Here is a 21,352-nt window from a genome sequence, read left to right as displayed (position 1 = left end):
GAAAGCAGGCAAAAACCTCTTTGACCTCAGCCGCGGCAACTTCTTACTCAACATGTCTCCGAAGGCAAGGGAAACAAAAGCAAAAATGAACTACTGGGACCTCATCAAAATAAAAAGCTTCTGTACAGTGAAGATAACAATCAGCAAAACTAAAAGGCAACCACCAGAATGGGAGAAGATATTTGCAAATGACATATCAGATAAAGGGTTAGTGTCCAAAATCTATAAAGAACTTATCAAACTCAACACCCAAAAACCAAATAATCCAGTGAAGAAATGGGCAAAAGATACGAATAGACACTTCTTCAAAGAAGACATCCAGACGGCCAACTGACACAAGAAAAAATGCTCAATATCACTCATCATCAGGGAAATACAAATCAAAACCACCATGAGATACTACCTCACACCTATCAGAATGGCTAACATTAACAACTCAGGCAACAACAGATGTTGGCAAGGATGTGGAGAAAGAGGATCTCTTTTGCAATGTTGGTGGTAATGCAAGCTGGTGCAGCCACTCTGGAAAACAGTATGGAGGTTCCTCAAAAAATTTAAAATAGAACTACCCTACGACCCAGCAATTGTACTACTAGATATTTATCCAAAGGATGCAAGTATGCTGTTTTGAAGGGATACATGCATCCCTGTGTTGATAGCAGCACTATCAACAATAGCCAAAGTATGGAAAGAGCCCAAATGTCCATCAATGGATGAATGGATAAAGAAAATGTGGTATATATACATATATATATATGTATATATATATGTATATACACACACACACACATACATATATATACATATCTATATACATATATATACATATATACATATATATACATATATATACATATACATATATATATACACACACACACATACATAATGGAGTATCACTCAGCAATCAAAAAGAATGAAATCTTGCCATTTTCAACTACATGGATGGAACTGGAGGGTATTATGCTAAGTGAAATTAGTCAGAGAAAGACAAATATCATGTGACTTCACTCATATGAGGACTTTAAGAGACAAAAGAGATGAACATAAGGGAAGGGAAACAAAAATAATATAAAAACAGGGAGGGGGACACAACAGAAGAGACTCATAAATATGGAGAACAAATTGAGGGTTACTGGAGGGGTTATGGGAGGGGGGATGGGCTAAATGGGTAAGGGGCACTAAGGAATTTACTCCTGAAATCATTGTTTCACTATATGCTAACTAATTTGGATGTAAATTTTAAAGAATAAAAAATAAAAATAAGTAAATAAATAAAAATAAAAAATAAAAGGTTGCCAAGAATACTCAATGGGAAAAGAATAGTCCTCCATAGTAAATGGGGTGGAAAAAATTGGACTGCAAAAAAATGAAACTGGACCCCTATCTTGCACAACTCATAAGAATTAACTCAAAATGAGTTAAAGATTTAAGCATAAGACCTAGAAGAAAATATAGGGGAAAAGGATTTTCAACATCACCAATCATCTGGGAAATGCAAATCAAAACTACAATGAGATATCACATCACACCTGTTCGAAGGGTTAATATGAAAAGACAATAGATTACAAAAGCCAGTAAGAAAGGAAAGAAAAGAGAACCCTTGTTGATGGGAATGTAAATTGGTATAGCCACTATAGAAAACAGTTTGGAGGTTCTTCAAAAAAGTAACAGTAGAACTACCATATGATCCAGAAATCCCACTTGTGGGTATACAGCCAAGGGAAATGAAATGACTATCTCAAATAGATGTTCATTGGAGAACTAATTACAATAGCCACAATATAGAAACAATCTAAGTGTCCATCGAGGGATAAATGGATAAAGAAAATGTGGTATATAGATCCACAAACACACACACACACACACACACACACACACGAATATTGTTCAGTCATAAAAAGAAAGAAAATCCTGTCATTTGGTTCAACGAAGATGAACCTTGAGGGAATTACAAGTGAAATAAGTCAGACTGAAGACAAATACTTTGTGATCTCACTTATATGTATAATCTAAAAAAGCTGAAATCCTAGATACAGTAAGTAGACTAGAGGTTGTCAGGGACTAGAGTGTGAAGGAAAATGGAGGTATTCAAAGTGTACAACTTCCAGTTATACGATGAATAAATTCTGGAGGTCTCGTGTAGAGTATTGTGACTATAGTTGACAATACTGTATTGTATACTTGAAAGTTGCTAAGAGAGTGGATTTTGAATGCTCTCACCACACGCACAAGAAAAGGTAATTAATTATATGATGTGATGGATGTGTTAACTAACCTTATCATGGTAATCATTTCACAATATATATGTGTATCAAATCATCACGTTGTACACCTTAAACTTATACAATGTTATATGTCAATTATATCTCAATAAAGCTGGAAAAAAAAGAAAAAAGGAGAAAACACAAATTACAGATATCAAGAATGAATGGTGGAACATCATTATTCATATGACAGACATTAAAAAAGACAAGGGATTATTATAAACTGCATGATAATAAATTGACAATTTAGTTAAAATAGTCTAAATGCTTTGAAAGACATAATTAACAAAAAAAAACTCAAAAGATTTAGATAATGTGCTATCCTATATTTAATTTAAAAACCAAATTATTAATCAATAATCTTCCCATAATGAAAATTCCAGGCTCAGATGGCTTCATTGGTGAATTCTACCAAACATTTAAGGAAGAAATAACATTAACCTTATGTGTACAAACTCTTTCAGAAAATAGAGCAATTTATATGACTAACTTTATTCTAACACTAAAACTCAATTCAATTTAATTTGTATGACTAACTTTATTCTGATACAGAACTCAACAAAGATATTAAAACTACAAACCAACCAATTTTTTAAGATTGTGCTAAAATAACTAGATATCCATGACAAAAAAAGGGACCTGAGTTGTTACCTCACACTACACAAAAAATTAACTCAAAATGGATCATAGATCTTAATATAAAAAGCTAAAAGTATAAAACTTCTAGACAAAAATACAGAAGAAAACGTTTACAATTTTGAACTAGGCAAAGACATTTTAGGACACAAAAAACACAAACCATAAAAGAAAAATTTTTTTAATTACACTTCATCAAAATTTTTAAATTCTGTTTTTTTACAAAATACCATAAAAAAATGAATGGCAAAAAACAGACCTGGAGAAGATAGTCACAGTCACATTATCTATATATGACAAAGACTTTTACCCAGGATATATTGAGAAATCTTGCAACTCAATAAGAAGAAAACACCACAGTTAAAAAGAAAAAGTGGGAAAAAGATTTTGACTAGATATTCAAAGAAGATAATGAATGACAAATAAGTATATGAAAAGATGCTCATCATCACTAACATCATTATTTACCAGAAAATAGTTGCTTAACTAATTAAAATTACAATGAGATGCCACTGAAATGCATAATAATGGCTAAAATTAAAAAGACAAAAACAAATGTTGGCAAGGATCTTGAAGTAATCAGAACTCTCAGAGATTGCTAGTGGGAATGTAAAATGGTATAGAGACACTTTGAAAACCAGTTTATGATAGAGTAAACCTAACACATACCATACTACCAACAGTACCACCCAAGAGAGATGAAAGTATATGTCCAAACAAATACGTGTACGTGGATGTTCACAGCAGTTCTATTCATCATAATAGCCCCAAACTAGAAAAAACCTAAAATGTGGTAGGTGCTATCATTATTGATAGGGAATATTATTCAGAAAACAACAACAACAACAAAAACAACAACAACAAAGCTACTGGTACACACAACATGGGTGAATCTCCAAAGCATTATGCTAAGGGAAAGAAACTAATCACAAAAGAGTACCCACTATATAAGTCCACTTAAATGAAACTATAGAAAAGACAAGGCTAATCTATAGTGATAGAAAGTAGATCTGTGGCTGTCTGGGCCCAGAGAAAAGGTGGAGACTGACTATAAAAGGGAATAAGGGGACTTGTTCAGGTAATGGAAATGTTGATATCTTGATTATGGTGGTGGTTAAACAGTTATATACATTTGCCAAAATTCACTGATCCATACTCAAAATGTATGCATATTTATTGTATGTAAATTATACCAAAATGGTGTTTTAAAATGTACTCATGGGAAAGCAAACTCTTCCAGAAAATAGAAAACTTCTTCACTCATTTATAAGACTAATATTATTTTGACATCAAAACTAGACAAAAAGCATTAAAGTCCCAAATACAGTCTCAAATATTAAGAATCCCTCAGTGTATGTTAATCATTAGCCTTCTACTATGAAAGTAGAGCCCTAATCAAGCATTTAGAGACAACCTAAGTACTTGCAACAGGAGAAGGCAAGTTCAGATAAAAGAAAATAGTGATAAGAGCTTCCTAATACAGGTAGCCTAATTTACCATTTTATCATGAAGTCTGCCACATTTCTCCTTAAAAAAAAAAAAAAAAAATCATCTCCTAACCAATCTTCTATATCCCTATCGGTAAGACCAAACATTGGTACTGATTTCCAAAAGCAAGGCCAATATACACCTGCAGCTTTTGCTAAAATATTTAACACTTCCATAAATTCTCTCAAAATCAGAATTATAGTTCATTAAATCATGATTAATTAATAAATGGGTTAAGTTAATTAAAAGATTTATGATCTTAGGACCTATTCTTTTTTGTGAGAAAGTATCAGACATGTACAATAGTAGAAAGAATGGCATAATGAACTCCCATTCATACATTTTCAAGATGATAAAATTCAAGATGCTATTCTTGCCTTATCTTTCTCTTTTTCATTTTATTTTCAAAGTAAATCTCAGACATCCTGTCACGTCAGTCCTGCGTATTTCAATATGCATCTCAAATAACTATGACAATTTTTAAGATCTTTTTAAGATTATTTATTCTTATACCATGTGGAAACATCAGACTTTTCTCAACATAAAGAAGTCTGGTTGAATTCTTGCCGCCCCCTTTCAACATCATAATTTTTTCAATTGCTGAAATCTATGGCAACTAGTTTATTAACAAAAAAAAAATCTTTCAATGAACATTCATTTCTATAAGGTTCATTAATTGCCTTTGGCTTATAGCTACATTACAGCTAGACATGTTACTTAAATATTGCATAAACCTCAATCTTTCTTGTTTTCACAAAGCCATGGAGAGAAATAAAAGTGGTCACTAATTCAATTCCCGTATGGTCCACCCCCCACCCCCACCAATAAAAGTGGTCACCAAGGCCTACTCAAGGAAAAATTTGTCCCATAGCTGTTTAAAATGGATATTCTATACCTACACAAGTATACAGTGGGTGCAAAACCATATTCTACACAATGTAAAGAATACATTGAAAATCTTCAGTCTAGTGATTCAATGAGGGCACTTCTCAATAATTTATAGTCAAATATTCTTCACTGTGATGAACCTGCAGATATTGTCACATCACTTACAATCCATCCTACTAAATGATACAAGTTATAAAAATTCAGCACACTCTAACTGAAAACTATACCTGATATATTTAACATGGCTGTTGCTTTCTTTCAGGAAAAATAGGGGATTGTATTTTAGTGATGCCATGAGTTGTGCCAGAGTTGACTTGCTAAGTTCCTTAAAGCTAAGCCCAAGATCTTAAAAACAAGTCAAGGGATCTCCATCCATGAAATAGATTTTCCTTAAGTGACCAAATAATAATTTGTTACATTGAAAAAGATATGTTAGATATATCCCGCCTCATTGTCTGGGGAAAAGGGAATAGAGGAAACTGACCCATTAATCAACTGGACATGGAAAGATAGCTGATTTTTAGTTTGTCAAATAACATTTTTAAATGGAAGAATTTCTTCTGGCTCTCAACATAAAGCATTTTGTAGATTCCCCACCTCCTCATTTTTTAGCAGTTGCATTATCAAACAAGAATTAGTTGCGAAATAAAGTTATTCCAGAGCATATAAATCTTAAAAGGTATATTGATACTCTACTTCTCTTTCATAATCTTCTACATAAGGTACAAACCATTCATCTTACAAAGAATTAGAAGGAATTACCCAAGAGGCCAAAAACAACAAAAAGGACTCTAGGAAGTCTGACAGAGAAGGTCAGTTAGAATCTTCATCTTAATAAAAGATACAAAGAAAGATAAACCCTCACTTCAGCTATTAAGTACATACAAGAATGAGCCTTACAATACATATGCTGACACTGACTAACTTATGACTGCATGTGGAAATGGTGCTCCCATACATACATAATTTATCCACTGTATGTTACTTGTCCTAACCTTTCAATGTAATTGAATCTAACGGAACCTATTAAATTCAGTGTGGTTGCATAAGATTATGACAGTCATTAATGAGCCAGAGTTTTAAGTGTGTTGAAGATAAACTGGTTCAGAGGCTTTCCCCTTTTGTACTCCTGCTGTTTATTGCAATGGAAACTAGAATACCAAAATTTTTAAGACTTCATTAAAACTGTAATACTGACTTTTCCTCATGTCTGAATCAAGTTAGGTTTAAACTTGCTAGTCACTTGCCTTTACATAAATCAACACTAATTTGGTATAATTTAAATTGCAATCTTCAAAATAATGCAACAGACTGACTCAATTTCACTCTCCACTTTGAAAAAAAAATAGCTGAACTACAGATTTATCTTAGGAATGACCTCTGAGGCAAGTGTATAATAAACATTCATTTCTATTTGTTCTTCTTTTCCCCCATCCATTTCTCTACCAAAAAAGTAGACTGTAAAACTTAAATCATACAAATGTCAGGAGTTCCTGCAAATAGGCTGCTTGTTTTACTTAAAACTGTTTGACTATCCTTTTATAGTTTTCAAATTTCTCTCCTTCCACATGAGCAGGCTTTTACATTTACTACTGCCTGTTGCTTGAAATAAACAAGTAAGGATTTTACTGCTATGTGTGTGTATTCGGGGGGACAGCCATAGGACAGTTTGGGTCACAGATTTATTTAAAGCAAATATTAAAAACTCCAGAGCCTCCTAAAAAGTGATGAAAATGATGTCTCACTGCTCTCTGTAACATCAGTTTTGATTGTGTGTGTGTGTGTGTGTGTGTGTGTGTGTGTGTGTGTGTTTCAGTGACATACAAGTACAACTGAAAACACAAGTTACACAGCATCAATTGCACAAACTTTATGTCTGGAAAAGGTATGTTCACAGCTGTATGAAGAGTGAAAAGTCAAAGTAGACTTTATGGTAGCAGTGTCAATAGTGATTTTAAAATATATAGGTATTGTCACTTAATGAAAAAACAGATCACTTAAACAATTTAACTTGGAGGAACTAGGTGATGAGCAGACCATGCTAAAGATAAATTATTTCAAATACATGTAACAAAACTTAAGTGTGGTGCATTCACCACTCTAAAACTATGGGTCATTGAACCATAAAGATTATTTAACAAGTCTCCAGTTCTTAAGATGATTTATCTCAACACCCCAAATGATAACATTCTCTATTGAAATCAGACAAAAAGGCAGTAAAATATGGTTGAGCACAGGCGTTCCACACAGTAGTTATGAGTTGCTCAAAAGAGTGGAGTTCTAAAATTTATTTTGATTTTCTTAAACTCACTCACTTGTGACCAATCTCATGTGCAATGGTAAAAGCTGAACCCAGGCCAATGTCTTCATTAATGCTGCAGCTCCTTTCAGGCTCACACATTCCAGCCACAGAGGCCAAGCCTGAATAAACAGAAGGAGACACAAAGGGTCAAGCCAAGGTGTTTCAGTCTTAAAAAGCCCATACTTATAAATGCCTGGATTCTTTTTAATAACCTCCATGCACAGAAGGAGCAGTTGGCAAAAGGTTAACTTTCTAGTCATTTGCAAAATCACTGGGGGGAGTTTCACTTTGCCGGCTAGACATTAATATTTTTTGAACTGCAGTCAGTGCTGGAAAATGTCTAGACTAGGGGTTAGATTTATAAATTTTACTTCTGGTAACTTGGGACCACCTAGTAACTTGAGCCAGAAGAGGGAATTCAAGAAAGCATTTCTATTTTAACATTCTTTAGGCTGTAGAAAGCAAAATATATCCACATTATTTTTCTAAAGAGATCTGTTTAAGTTTAGTGGGTTCATAAAAATATACAAGCAACTTTTTAGTTACCAAAAAAAGGGAATCCCAAATAATTTTTTAATGACTTTTTTTTTATAAAAGCAAAAATGAATGATTCAAAAGAGAAAAAGGAGAACTGTTAAAAAATAGGTTTTGCATTTTTTTAATCTTCTGAAATCAGTCCTGGTAGTGATGCAACAGTGTCTTTTGGTATTTTAATGGAAAGCAAGTCTTTCACGCACTCAGTGTATTTATCCCTCTCCCATCCCCCTTCAATGCCTTAGTTTTACTAATAAAGCAAAAACTACAGTGTTAACTTGCTGATTTTAGTGAAATGTTATGTTTTCAAGGTATTCCTCCCTTGGGAATTTTGGCCTGTAAAAGCTTTCATATTTACTTCCAAATAAATATCATGCCCTGTGAATTAATACATAACTTTAAAACAGTGCTTAGAAAAAAGAATTTTTGTATGAAAGATAAAATGTCATGTGTCATAAGGAAACAGATGCCAAATCATATTTAACACATATAGGGATGACAGTTATTTAGAAGAAATTGAAGGAAAAGTAGAAAAAACATTTTATATTTTATATGTTAGTAGTCTACTATCATTACCCAAGTAATAATTATCTCCCCACAAAAAGTGGTTCAAATTCAATTCAATGAATATTTATTGACTGCAATAAACAATGTTCTATGCTAGGTACAATTTCCCAGCTACACTAATTTGGAATAGTAAAAGCTATTCAGCTAATATTTTTACTGACAAGAAAGTTCTAGAAATTGTTTCTCTGTACCTTCTAATATAAAATATGAACATAATAGCCACACTGGAACAAAGTTGAGGTCAGTGTTAGATTACCTAATAGACTGTTTGCTTTTCCTACTGTTTTATGTGGAAGGAGCAGGAGTTGGGAAAGAGGTTGATTTCTGCCTCTCTGAGTTATTATAAATACTAGTGTTATCTTGTAGTGTCCTTCTACTGACTTAGAAGTCTTGAGACCTGAAGAAGAGGAAGTAAAAAGAGGTACTAGTTGGGGCAAGGTGACTTGATTTTTTTTTTGTTAATCAAAAATATTTAATCAATGTTACTTCCAAATTCCATTAAGAGAAAGAAAGAGAAGGAGAAGGAGAGAAAGAATACAAAAAAAAGTTTGCTGTAGATTATCTGGCTTTAAGCTACTGAGTTCAACATCATCCATGATACTGGAAGAACAAAGCCACACTGAAAAATGTTTCTGTTTTGAGCTTTATGAAATTTGGCTAAAAAACAATTACAAAGAATAATTATTGTGAAATTAACATTTCTTCTATTTTCCAAAATATATTATTCCATGGGTTAGCTTTTTGCTTGTTGTTATTGTGGTTGTTTGGTCTATGCCATGTGGTAGTATTTTTCTCAATGACTCCCCAAGGTGTATTTGCAAGCACAGATTTACTTCTGTATCTCATAGAAAATTAACTTAGTTGTTCTACTAAAAGAACAACTTTAGAAAGAACATATTTGGGAAATAACTACTAGTTGAAAATGCAGAGCTTAATCTTAAGTGAAATAAAATAATTTAGATGTTATTTTTTACAACCCCTACAACTTTCTGTATTTCTATAAAATTGAAGTTGTCAAAGTTCTTACGTGTGACTGTGTTAATAGGGGTTTGATTACTCTTTGGGTCATTTAGATTTCCTCAGTTTGATGGCCACAGTTTGCACCCTTAAATCTACTTAGCCATGTAACAGTTGGTCATCAGAAGTACTAAGCAAGGTACAATATGCAAGTATTAGCATAAAACCAACATGAAAGTTGCCAGAATAACCACCCAAAAAGAAAAAAACCTGATAAATTCTGTACTGATAATATATTTTCCACATATGAAGGTCAACACATGTAAACATATGCACTCAGTTTTCACCACGACATAATACAAAAAATAATTTACAATGGTTTATAATTTGAAAAATAATTTATACTGAGCTTGAAAATGCATTGACATGTACTAAAGTATTATTGTATTCATTTGAGAAATTAATAAACTATAAAAGTTGGAATACATACTCGGGGAAAAAAAGAGATGTAGGGTAGAAAAATATCTTGAATCTACTTTGGTAAAAATAACAAGAAAAGTACAGGCAGTGTTATTACTAATATCCTAATAAAGAACATATCTCAATGTAAATAATCTACCTTCAAAAATCAGAATAGAATATGTGTATGTATATGTATACATATATACACATATGTATATCCTCAGAATATATATATACTAGAAAAATACAAGCTCTAGCTTTGAAGCTTAGTGTCCATTGTACCTAAAATTGATTAAGCACTTAGTAAATGCTTTATTGAATTTGAATAATAGAGAGGTTAGGTTAAACAGTATAATTTCTACAATAAGTAATAATACCAGTGCATTTTATAGTACTTCTTTACCAAACATCTTTCTTGAAATGATTTTTACAATATCCCTGCTGCATAAGGGCAGATACCGCTCCTACTTCGTAGATAAGGAAATTGAGGAACAAAGTCCTAAATGAAGAGTAAAGGCTAATGCAATGAAACTGTCAAAGCCAGCTGTTAGTTTCCAGTTTAGGGTCCTTTCCAATGAATTACATTGTCTAATTAACCTAAAAACCTAAATCTTTTTGAAGTGAGATCTCTAAGGAAAGACAGCTCTTTTGCCATTATGCTTTTTAACTAGCAAACTTCTCCACTATAAATACTCAAATTGGTTAATTGGGATTTCTTCTTTACCCTGAAATCCCAAGGGAAATGCAGTAGGAGAAGAGTGGAAAGGCAGATAAAAATCAAGACAAGTCTCTATAAACAGGTGGCTTTCCGAACTCCCTAGGAAATTGGGTAACATCTTTTCTACCATTTCTACTTAAATTTGATCTTCCCAAAATTCTTTTGAGGGGCATAGGAATAGATTTCACAATTGTTCCTTTACATATAAGAAAATTGAGACTTTTCATAGAGACAGTAAAATATTCACCTTCAGGTGCTTAACTTTTGTATCTGTATAAAGTCTCTATGACACTAAAAAATTTATCATAGAAAAAAAAAGCCTGTTCTTAAAAATAACTCTAGTTGCTTAACAATTAAGCCTACTTGAAAGCTATCATTTTCCTCCATTTATATTTGCAGTTAACTTTTAACCAGAATGAAGTTATGCTCTGCAACAAAATGTAATTTTTTAAATTCTAAAATACTACAGAAACGCTTTTCAAAAAAACAAATGATATCTGAGGAGCAAAAGAAAAATACTCCTGTCCTCTCTTTTTCCCTCTCTCTCTCTCTCTCTCTCTTATTTTATTGTTGTTCAGGTACTGAAAATTTCTAATATCCTAATTTACAGGGATATACATGTTCCACAAAATTGCACTGAAGGAAGTACATTAAGAACACAACATCTCTCCTTTAAGTATCCCCCCCCCCCAGTTTTCCCCCTTTCCTTTCCTAGCCTGATATTTGAAGATGCTGTTTGCTTTCCTTTGCTCTCAAATTCCTTGGTATTTTTGGAAAATACATTATAGAGTGGTAACTTTTGATTCAACATGATTGTTTGAAGATTTAGAAACATCTTCTAAGTTGTTTTTAATCATCATTCCACTTGTTTCCTAGTAAGTGACATACCACAAAGGTTAAGTTTTTAACAATTTATGGGAGTAATTTCAGATGTGCCAGAAAGGAAAATGACCAAATTAATGATGAAGAGTAAAGTCACTGGACCAAAAAGACAATCTGAACTATCCTCCCTTCATAAAAAACTTACCCAATGTTCCACAGGGCTTATTTTTATAAGTGCAGATATCATATCTATAGAGGAGAAAAAAGAGAGATGAAATTTGTAATCTGATCAAATTTGTAAAATATTTTCGTATATTCATCACATTTCTTTCTTGGAGCTCTGGGTTGTCAGACCACAATCAGTGCAATTATGAGCAGCCAGCTGGAGTGTCGGCATTTTCAGCACTCTGGGGGACACACCGGCTGCACTACACTCGCAGCCTCTGGCTGCAAGCCAATGGGACACCTGCCAGTAAGAAAGAAAGGTTAAAGTGGATTTCTGTAATTGCAAGTTCCAGAAAACCATCTACCATACTGTTTTGAAGCTAGAATAGCTTGTCTGCAGATTGCTACTGCTTCTACAAAAAAGCAAATGAGTGGCTTTTTATCCCCAATCTCTTTGAACCTGCTGGAATATTTTTTTTTTATTATAGCCACAGATTGTGTTTTATACTGCTGAGCTATGAGAACTATCTGGAGTTCCTTCAACTCTAACACAGGTTCTTGTTTTAAAAAATTAGCCCAATACAGCAATGGGAATAAAATTGATATCATATAGTTTTCCGACTTGCATACCATCAATTTAGCATGTTTAAAATACAAGTATTTTTAAGTGAATTTGCAAATAGTTAAACAAATAGCTCAACAGAAGCTTTCCTAATGTTGGCTGGGCTTACTCTAATGCTATACTGCATTATAACTAAATAGAAAATATTAAGTCCATAGGTAATGTTGCATATTTTAAAATACATTACATTTAGAAAGCTAAATCAATATTGATATGAAAACCTATTCTAAGCATTTTTATATATTCTTGCAATCTTTAAAACCAAAAGCATTCCATTTTAAAGTGAGAATAAAAAAGAAATTTAAAATCACTGATCATTTTTATTAGCCTATGTTTTATGCTAGAAATGAAAGCTTTTCAGGTAAAATATAATATTTCACAAGCTACAGGAAAATCCAAGTTATAAAAGTTCTTTGATTGTACATAAATAATAGTCCATAATACTGAGGGAAGGGATTAATAATTAATCCCTTCTTGTTCAACAGATCAAAATGTATTTTCAAGAAACAAATATCACTTCTTTTTTTTTTTTTGAAGGAAGATGGCAGCGTAGGAGGATGCTGGGCTCACTGCGACCTGCTGATCACTTAGATTCCACCTACACCTGCCTAAATAACCCAGAAAACCACGAGAAGACTAGCAGAACGGAGTCTCCGGAGCCAAGCATAGACTAGAGGCCCACGGAAGAGGGTAGGATGGGTGGAGAGGCATTGTGCGCTACACGGACTGGCAGGAGGGAGCCGGGGCGGAGGGGCGGCCCACCGGCCAAGCAGAGCACCCGAGTCTGGCTGGCAAAAGCAGAGGGTCCAGATGGAGTGTGTTCTGACAGGAAGCGGGACTTAACATCTGGAAGGTTATAAGTTAACAGCTCTGCTCGGAGAGAGGGAGGGCTGGAGGACATCAGGAGGAAGAGTTGTTGAGCCCCGGACTACAGAGCGCAGCTTGGCGGGGAACAAAGGTGCTCGCCAGCGCCATCTCCCTCGCCCATCCCCAAGCCAAAATCCCAAAGGAAACCATTTCCTGTCAGGGAACTTGGTTGCACCACGCAAACACCCAAGGCTGTGCTTCTACGGATCCATCCCTCCGGATGGATCCACTGCCTCACTGCCGGTACCGCAAGGCCCTGAAGGAAAAGTGAGCTGTGCCTGCCCCTCCTGCCCCTGTGCACGTTGCCGATCCACCCCAGCTAATACGCCAGATCCCCAGCACCACAAGCCTGGCAGTGTGCAAGTAGCTCAGATGGGCCACGCCACCCCACAGTGAATCCCGCCCCTAGGAGAGGGGAAGAGAAGACACACACCAGTCTGACTGTGGCCCCAGCGGCGGGCTGGGGGCAGACATCAGGTCTGACTGCGGCCATGCCCACCAACGCAAGTTATTCAAGACAGCACAGGGGAAGTGCCCTGCAGGCCCGCACCACTCCAGGGACTATCCAAAATGACAAAACAGAAGAATTCCCCTCAAAAAAACCTCCAGGAAATAACAACAGCTAACGAACTGATCAAAAACGATTTAAACAATATAACAGAAAGTGAATTTAGAACTATAGTCATAAAATTAATCACTGGGCTTGAAAACAGTATAAAGGACAGCAGAGAATCTATTGCTACAGAGATCAAGGGACTAAGGAACAGCCAGGAGGAGCTAAAAAATGCTATTAATGAGCTGCAAAATAAAATGGAGATGACCACAGCTCTGATTGAAGAGGCAGAGGAGGGGCGCCTGGGTGGCTCAGTCGGTTAAGCGTCCGACTTCAGCCCGGGTCACGATCTCACAGTCCATGAGTTCGAGCCCCGCCTCGGGCCCTGGGCTGATGGCTCAGAGCCTGGAGCCTGCTTCCGATTCTGTGTCTCCCTCTCTCTCTGCCCCTCCCACGTTCATGCTCTGTCTCTCTCTGTCTCAAAAATAAATAAATATTAAAAAAAAAAAAAAGAAGAGGCAGAGGAGAGAATAGGTGGACTAGAAGATAAAATTATGGAAAAAGAAGAAGCTGAGAAAAAGAGAGATAAAAAAATCCAGGAGTATGAGGGGAAAATTAGAGAACTAAGTGATGCACTAAAGAGAAATAATCTACACATAATTGATATCCCAGAGGAGGAAGAGAGAGGGAAAGGTGTTGAAGGTGTACTTGAAGAAATAATAGCTGAGAAATTCCCTGATCTGGGGAAGGAAAAAGGCATTGAAATCCAAGAGGCACAGAGAACTTCCTTCAGACGCAACTTGAATCGATCTTCCTAACGACATATCATAGCGAAAGTGGCAAAATACAAGGATAAAGAGAAAATTCTGAAAGCAGCTAGGGATAAATGTGCTCTAACATATAAAGGGAGACCAATAAGACTAGTGACGGATCTCTCTACTGAAACTTGGCAGGCCAGAAAGGAATGGCAGGAAATCTTCAATGTGATGAACAGAAAAAAAATATGCAGCCGAGAATCCTCTATCTAGCATATCTGTCATTTAGAATAGAAGGAGAGATAAAGGTCTTCCCAAACAAAAACTGAAGGAATTCATCACCACTAAACCAGCCCTACAAGAGATCCTAAGGGGGATCCTGTGAGACAAAGTACCAGTGACATCGCTACAAGCATGAAACCTACACACATCACAATGACTCTAAACCCATATCTTTCTATAATAACACTGAATGTAAATGGACTAAATGCGCCAACCAAAGACATAGGGTATCAGAATGGATAAAAAAACAAGACCCATATATTTGCTGTCTACAAGAGACTCATTTTAGACCTGAGGACACTTTCAGATTGACAGTGAGGGGATGGAGAACTATTTATCATGCTACTGGAAGTCAAAAGAAATCTGGGGTAGCCATACTTATATCAGACAAACTAGACTTTAAATTAAAGGCTGTAACAAGAAATGAAGAAGGGCATTATATAATAATTACAGGGTCTATCCATCAAGAAAAACTAACAATTATGAATGTGTATGTGCCGAATACAGGAGCCCCCAAATATATAAAACAATTACTCACAAACATAAGCAAGCTTATTGACAAGAATGTGGTAATTGCAGGGGACTTTAATACCCCACTTACAACAACGGATAGATCATCTAGACACATGGTCAATAAAGAAACAAGGGCCCTGAATGATACATTGGTTCAGATGGACTTGACAGATATATTTAGAACTCTGCATCCCAAAGCAACAGAATATACTTTCTTCTCGAGCGCACATGGAACATTCTCCAAGATAGATCACATACTGGGTCACAAAACAGCCCTTCATAAGTATATAAGAATTGAGATTATACCATGCATACTTTCGGACCACAATGCTATGAAGCTTGAAATCAACCACAGGAAAAAGTCTGGAAAACCTCCAAAAGCATGGAGGTTAAAGAACACCCTACTAAAGAATGAATGCACCATCCAGGCAATTAGAGCAGAAATTAAAAAATATATGGAAACAAACGAAAATGAAAATACAACAATCCAAACGCTTTGGGATGCAGCGAAGGCAGTTCTGAGAGGAAAATACATTGCAATCCAGGCCTATCTCAAGAAACAAGGAAAATCCCAAAAAGAAAATCTAACAGCACACCTAAAGGAAATAGAAGCAGAACAGCAAAGACACCCCAAACCCAGCAGAAGAAGAGAAATAACAAAGATCAGAGCAGAAATAAACAATATAGAATCTAAAAAAACTGTAGAGCAGATGAAAGAAACCAAGAGTTGTTTTTTTTTGAAAAAATAAACAAAATTGATAAACCTCTAGCCAGGCTTCTCAAAAAGAAAAGGGAGATGATCCTAATACATAAAATCATGAATGAAAATGGAATTATTACAACCAATCCCTCAGAGATACAAGCAATTATCAGGGAATACTATGAAAAATTATATGCCAACAAACTGGACAACCTGGAAGAAATGGACAAATTCCTAAACACCCACACACTTCCAAAACTCAAACTGGAGGAGATAGAAAGCTTGAACAGACCCATAACCAGCGAAGAAATTGAATCAGTTATCAAAAATCTCCCAACAAATAAGAGTCCAGGACCAGATGGCTTCCCTGGGGAATTCTACCAGACATTTAAAGCAGAGATAATACCTATCCTTCTCAAGCTATTCCAAAAAATAGAAAGGGAAAGAAAACTTCCAGACTCATTCTATGAAGCCAGCATTACTTTGATTCCTAAACCAGACAGAGACTCAGTAAAAAAAGAGAACTACAGGCCAATATCTCTGATGAATATGGATGCAAAAATTCTCAATAAGATACTAGCAAATCAAATTCAACAGCATATAAAAAGAATTATTCACCACGATCAAGTGGGATTCATTCCTGGGCTGCAGGGCTGGTTCAACATTCGCAAATCAATCAACGTGATACATCACATTAATAAAAGAAGAGATAAGAACCATATGATCCTGTCAATCGATGCAGAAAAAGCATTTGACAAAATTCAGCATCCTTTCTTAATAAAAACCCTCGAGAAAGTCGGGATAGAAGGAACATACTTAAACATAATAAAAGCCATTTATGAAAAGCCCACAGCTAATATCATCCTCAATGGGGAAAAACTGAGAGCTTCCCCCTGAGATCTGGAACACGACAGGGATGTCCACTCTCACCGCTGTTGTTTAACATAGTGTTGGAAGTGCTAGCATCAGCAATCAGACAACAAAAGGAAATCAAAGGCATCAAAATTGGCAAAGATGAAGTCAAGCTTTCACTTTTTGCAGTTCACATGATATTATACATGGAAAATCCAAAAGACTCCACCAAAAGTCTACTAGAACTGATACATGAATTCAGCAAAGTTGCAGGATACAAAATCAAGGTACAGAAATCAGTTGCATTCTTATACACTAATAATGAAGCAACAGAAAGACAAATAAAGAAACTGATCCCATTCACAATTGCACCAAGAAGCATAAAATACCTAGGAATAAACCTAACCAAAGATGTGAAAGATCTGTATGCTGAAAACTATAGAAAGCTTATGAAGGTAATCGAAGAACATATAAAGAAATGGAAAAACATTCCGTGCTCATGGGTTGGAAGAATATTGTTAAAATGTCAATACTACCCAAAGAAATCTACACATTCAATGCAATCCCAATCAAAATTGCACAAGCATTCTTCTCGAAGCTAGAACAAGCAATCCTAAAACTCATATGGAACCACAAAATGCCCCAAATAGCCAAAGTAATTTTGAAGAAGACCAAAGCAGGAGGCATCACAATCCCAGACTTTAGCCTCTACTACAAAGCTGTAATCAAGACAGCATGGTATTGGCACAAAAACAGACACATAGACCAATGGAATAGAATAGAAACCCCAGAACTAGACCCACAAAAGTATGGCCAATTAATCCTTGACAAAGCAGGAAAGAACATCCAATGGAAAAAAGACAGTATCTTTAACAAATGGTGCTGGGAGAATGGACAGCAACATGCGGAAGAATGAAACTAGATCACTTTCTTACACAATTCACAAAAATAAACTCAAAATGGATAAAGGACCTGAATGTGAGACAGGAAACCATCAAAACCCTAGAAGAGAAAGCAGGAAAAAGCCTCTCTGACCTCAGCCGCAGCAATTTCTTACTTGACACATCCCCAAGGGCAAGGGAATTAAAAGCAAAAATGAACTCTTGGGACCTCATGAAGTTAAAAAGCTTCTGCACAGCAAAGGAAACAATCAACGAAACTAAAAGGCAACCAACGGAATGGGAAAAGATATTTGCAAATGACATATCGGACAAAGGGCCAGTATCCAAAATCTATAAAGAGCTCACCAAACTCCACACCCGAAAAACAAATAATCCAGTCAAGAAATGGGCAGAAACATGAATAGACACTTCTCTAAAGAAGACATCCAGATGGCCATCAGGCACATGAAAAGATGCTCAACGTCACTCCTCATCAGGGAAATACAAATCAAAACCACACTCAGATATCACCTCACGCCAGTCAGAGTGGCCAAAATGAACAAATCGGGAGACTATAGATGCTGGAGAGGATGTGGAGAAACGGGAACCTACTTGCACTGTTCGTGGGAATGCAAACTGTTGCAGCCGCTCTGGAAAACAGGGTGGAGGTTCCTCAAAAAATTAAAAATAGACCTACCCTATGACCCAGCAGTAGCACTGCTAGGAATTTACCCAAGGGATACAGGAGTACTGATGCATAGGGGCACTTGTACCCCAATGTTTATAGCAGCACTCTCAACAATAGCCAAATTGTGGAAAGAGCCTAAATGTCCATCACCTGATGAATGGATAAAGAAACTGTGGTTTATATACACAGTGGAGTACTACGTGGCAATGAGAAAGAATGAAATATGGCCCTTTGTAGCAACGTGGATGGAACTGGAGAGTGTGATGCTAAGCGAAATAAGCCATACAGAGAAAGACAGATACCATATGTTTTCACTCTTATGTGGAACCTGAGAAACTTAACAGAAACCCTTGGGGGAGGGGAAGGAAAAAAAAAAAAGAGGTTAGAGTGGGAGAGAGCCAAAGCATAAGAGACTCTTAAAAACTGAGAACAAATTGAGGGTTGATGGGGGGTGGGAGGGAGGGGAGGGGAGGTGATGAGTATTGAAGAGGGCATCTTTTGGGATGAGCACTGGGTGTTGTATGGAAACCAATTTGACAACAAATTTCATATATTAAAAAAAAAAAAAAAAGAAACAAATATCACAACCAGCATTCCACTTTACCATTGAACTCATTAAAAACCCTGGAGATTCCCTTTCCCTATTTTTAGAATTTCAAACTCTTCATCTTGTATGCTTTACATTTTGGGGAAGGGGATTTCTTCTCTAGCATAGCTTTCTCTTCTGATCATTCAAATACTCATCCCCGCACCCCTTGTCTCGTAATTCGTAAACCATGGGATTGCAGTTATCTGTACGTTCTTGAATGTAAGATATAGAAAGGGTACTTGGTGTATTTACCAAAGCACTAGAAAGTATATTCTCTGTGTCACAATCTACCTCGTGATCATACTATCCAATGCCTATAATGTTACGTACACATAACCCATCCCAGGAGTCTTCAAGAAAATGTAAACAAAGACTTTTCATAAGTAACGCAGATACAAATATCTATAGGGAATCTATATCCAAATTCTCAACTTCCATATATTCCCTTTCCTAAAACTGACCTGCCTACAAATGCAAGCACCTGCAAGCAACCAGTTTTCCTTTCCTCTTTTTCCTTTCATAATTGCGCTGTTTCTATTTTACAAAAAAGAAAGCATACGTCTCACCCATCCAAACATTGTTATGGTGCATTGCCTCCTGGCTGTAAAAGTCTCAAGAATATATGCAAAGAGATAATTCAAGAATGCATTCATCCTGGGGTCCATCCATTATGAATAAAGCAAGAAAATTAGAAGGGGATATAGTTTGAATTCAGAAGCGAGACAGTTTGCATGGGATGTATTAACATGGTCATTTGATCTAAAAAATGAAGTCAGGTGTGTTATTGATTGATAACAAGTCTGACTTAGCTATGGATTTTGGCAATGAGGGCTGATTTAGCCCATTCAACCATATGGTAAACATTTTTCATGATTCAGTGAAATAGACAATAGTTACCGTTAACATGTTTTTAACTATAATCTTTGTAGCTACTTAAAGTTATAATAAAAAGTATTTTATTTTATTTTTATTTTTTAATGTTTATTTATTTATTTTGAGAGAGAGACAGAGAGTGTGAGTGGGGGAAGGGCAGACGGAGGGAGAGAGAATCCCAAGCAGGCTCCTCACTGACAGGGTGGAGCCTGACGTGGGGCTAGAACTAATGAACCGTGACATCATGATCTGAGCCGAAACCGAGTCAGACGCTTAACCGACAGAGCCACTGAGGCGACCCTAGATAGTAACTTTGAAATTTGCAAAGTGGTATGTCATTTTTCCAAATTATTTTACGAGGCAAATTAAGCAAAATTTTTGAAGATCACAGACAAATACAATTTCTATTTCCACCTCATAGCAGTCCTTTCTCATCTCCTCTCATTGCTTTCATTTTGCATACACTTTTTATGTTACACTCATGATGAAAATTATTTCATTCTGTCATGACTGCCCAAAATGCCCACACAAAGGCTAAAGCCATCAACAAATAATGCAAGCTAAAGCATCTTAGAATAAGATCATTCTATTTGCATTTTCTTCAGCTTTTCCCAATCTTCTAACATACCTATGAATTCTCTATATAGGAAAAAGACATACCATTTCCTTGTAGCTTTTGCATTCACTTCATGCAGTATCCTTCTCTAGTCTATATTCACCAAGAACAATTATGATCTACATATTTACTTTAATACCAAGTGCTGAAAAGCAACATTTTTACTTTCATTTTCTCATACATGGATTTGCTAAGGACCTATTTTGTGTCCAAGTATATTGCCACATAATGGGATCTAAATAAAGTTGGGTAGGTTAATTGTGGTCTATTTGGGAAATGACATATAAGCAGGTAAGTTACAACAATGTGGAAAGATGATTAAATAAAATAAGTGTAAAAAAAGTTAAACTTACACCCAGTAGAGCCAATACTTGATAGCTGTTATGATGACTACTGCCATAGTCAAGTTATATATAAAAATACTATGAAAATAGAGAGGAAGGAGGAATTCCAGAATAGAAAACTAAAAAAAAAAGATTCACATAGGACATAACATTTGAAACAGATTTTAAATATATAACCAGATAAAATAGAAAAATAAAGGCATTCCAGGCAGAGAACAGAATCATCAAAGGAACAGAATCTGAAAGGGTATGGCATATGCAGGAAACCATCAGAAGTTCAGAAAGGCTGAAGCATTGAATATATAGGATAAAATATCAAAAAATTAGTTTAGAGAGTTTCTGTTGGGGGGACAGATTATTAAGTGCCTTGAATACCAAACCAGTTTTTTCTCTATAGAAAAAAAAAATACT

The 21,352-nt window shown here is 35.6% G+C and overlaps 1 protein-coding gene across 4 annotated transcripts in view; it reads right to left on the bottom strand.

Annotated features, from left to right (window-relative positions):
• Positions 1-21,352, bottom strand: part of ADAMTS6 (ADAM metallopeptidase with thrombospondin type 1 motif 6) — a 297,458-nt gene that overhangs the window by 163,163 nt on the left and 112,943 nt on the right. For all 4 annotated transcript variants that reach the window (XR_013556624.1, XR_013556625.1, XM_060635672.3 and 1 more), the window contains exons 7-8: positions 11,847-11,890; positions 7,595-7,700 (exon numbers count right to left, since the gene is read on the bottom strand). Coding sequence is in view for 2 of the 4 variants with exons in the window: in XM_060635672.3 (XP_060491655.1) it covers positions 7,595-7,700; positions 11,847-11,890 (150 nt within the window). In the remaining 2 variants the exon portion in view is untranslated. The remainder of the gene's footprint in view (positions 1-7,594; positions 7,701-11,846; positions 11,891-21,352) is intronic.

The sequence above is a fragment of the Panthera onca genome, chromosome A1, assembly GCF_046562875.1.
Source record: "Panthera onca isolate mPanOnc1 chromosome A1, mPanOnc1 haplotype 2, whole genome shotgun sequence".
NCBI classification, from domain to species: domain Eukaryota; kingdom Metazoa; phylum Chordata; class Mammalia; order Carnivora; family Felidae; genus Panthera; species Panthera onca.
This window is presented reverse-complemented; position numbering and strand designations above follow the sequence as displayed.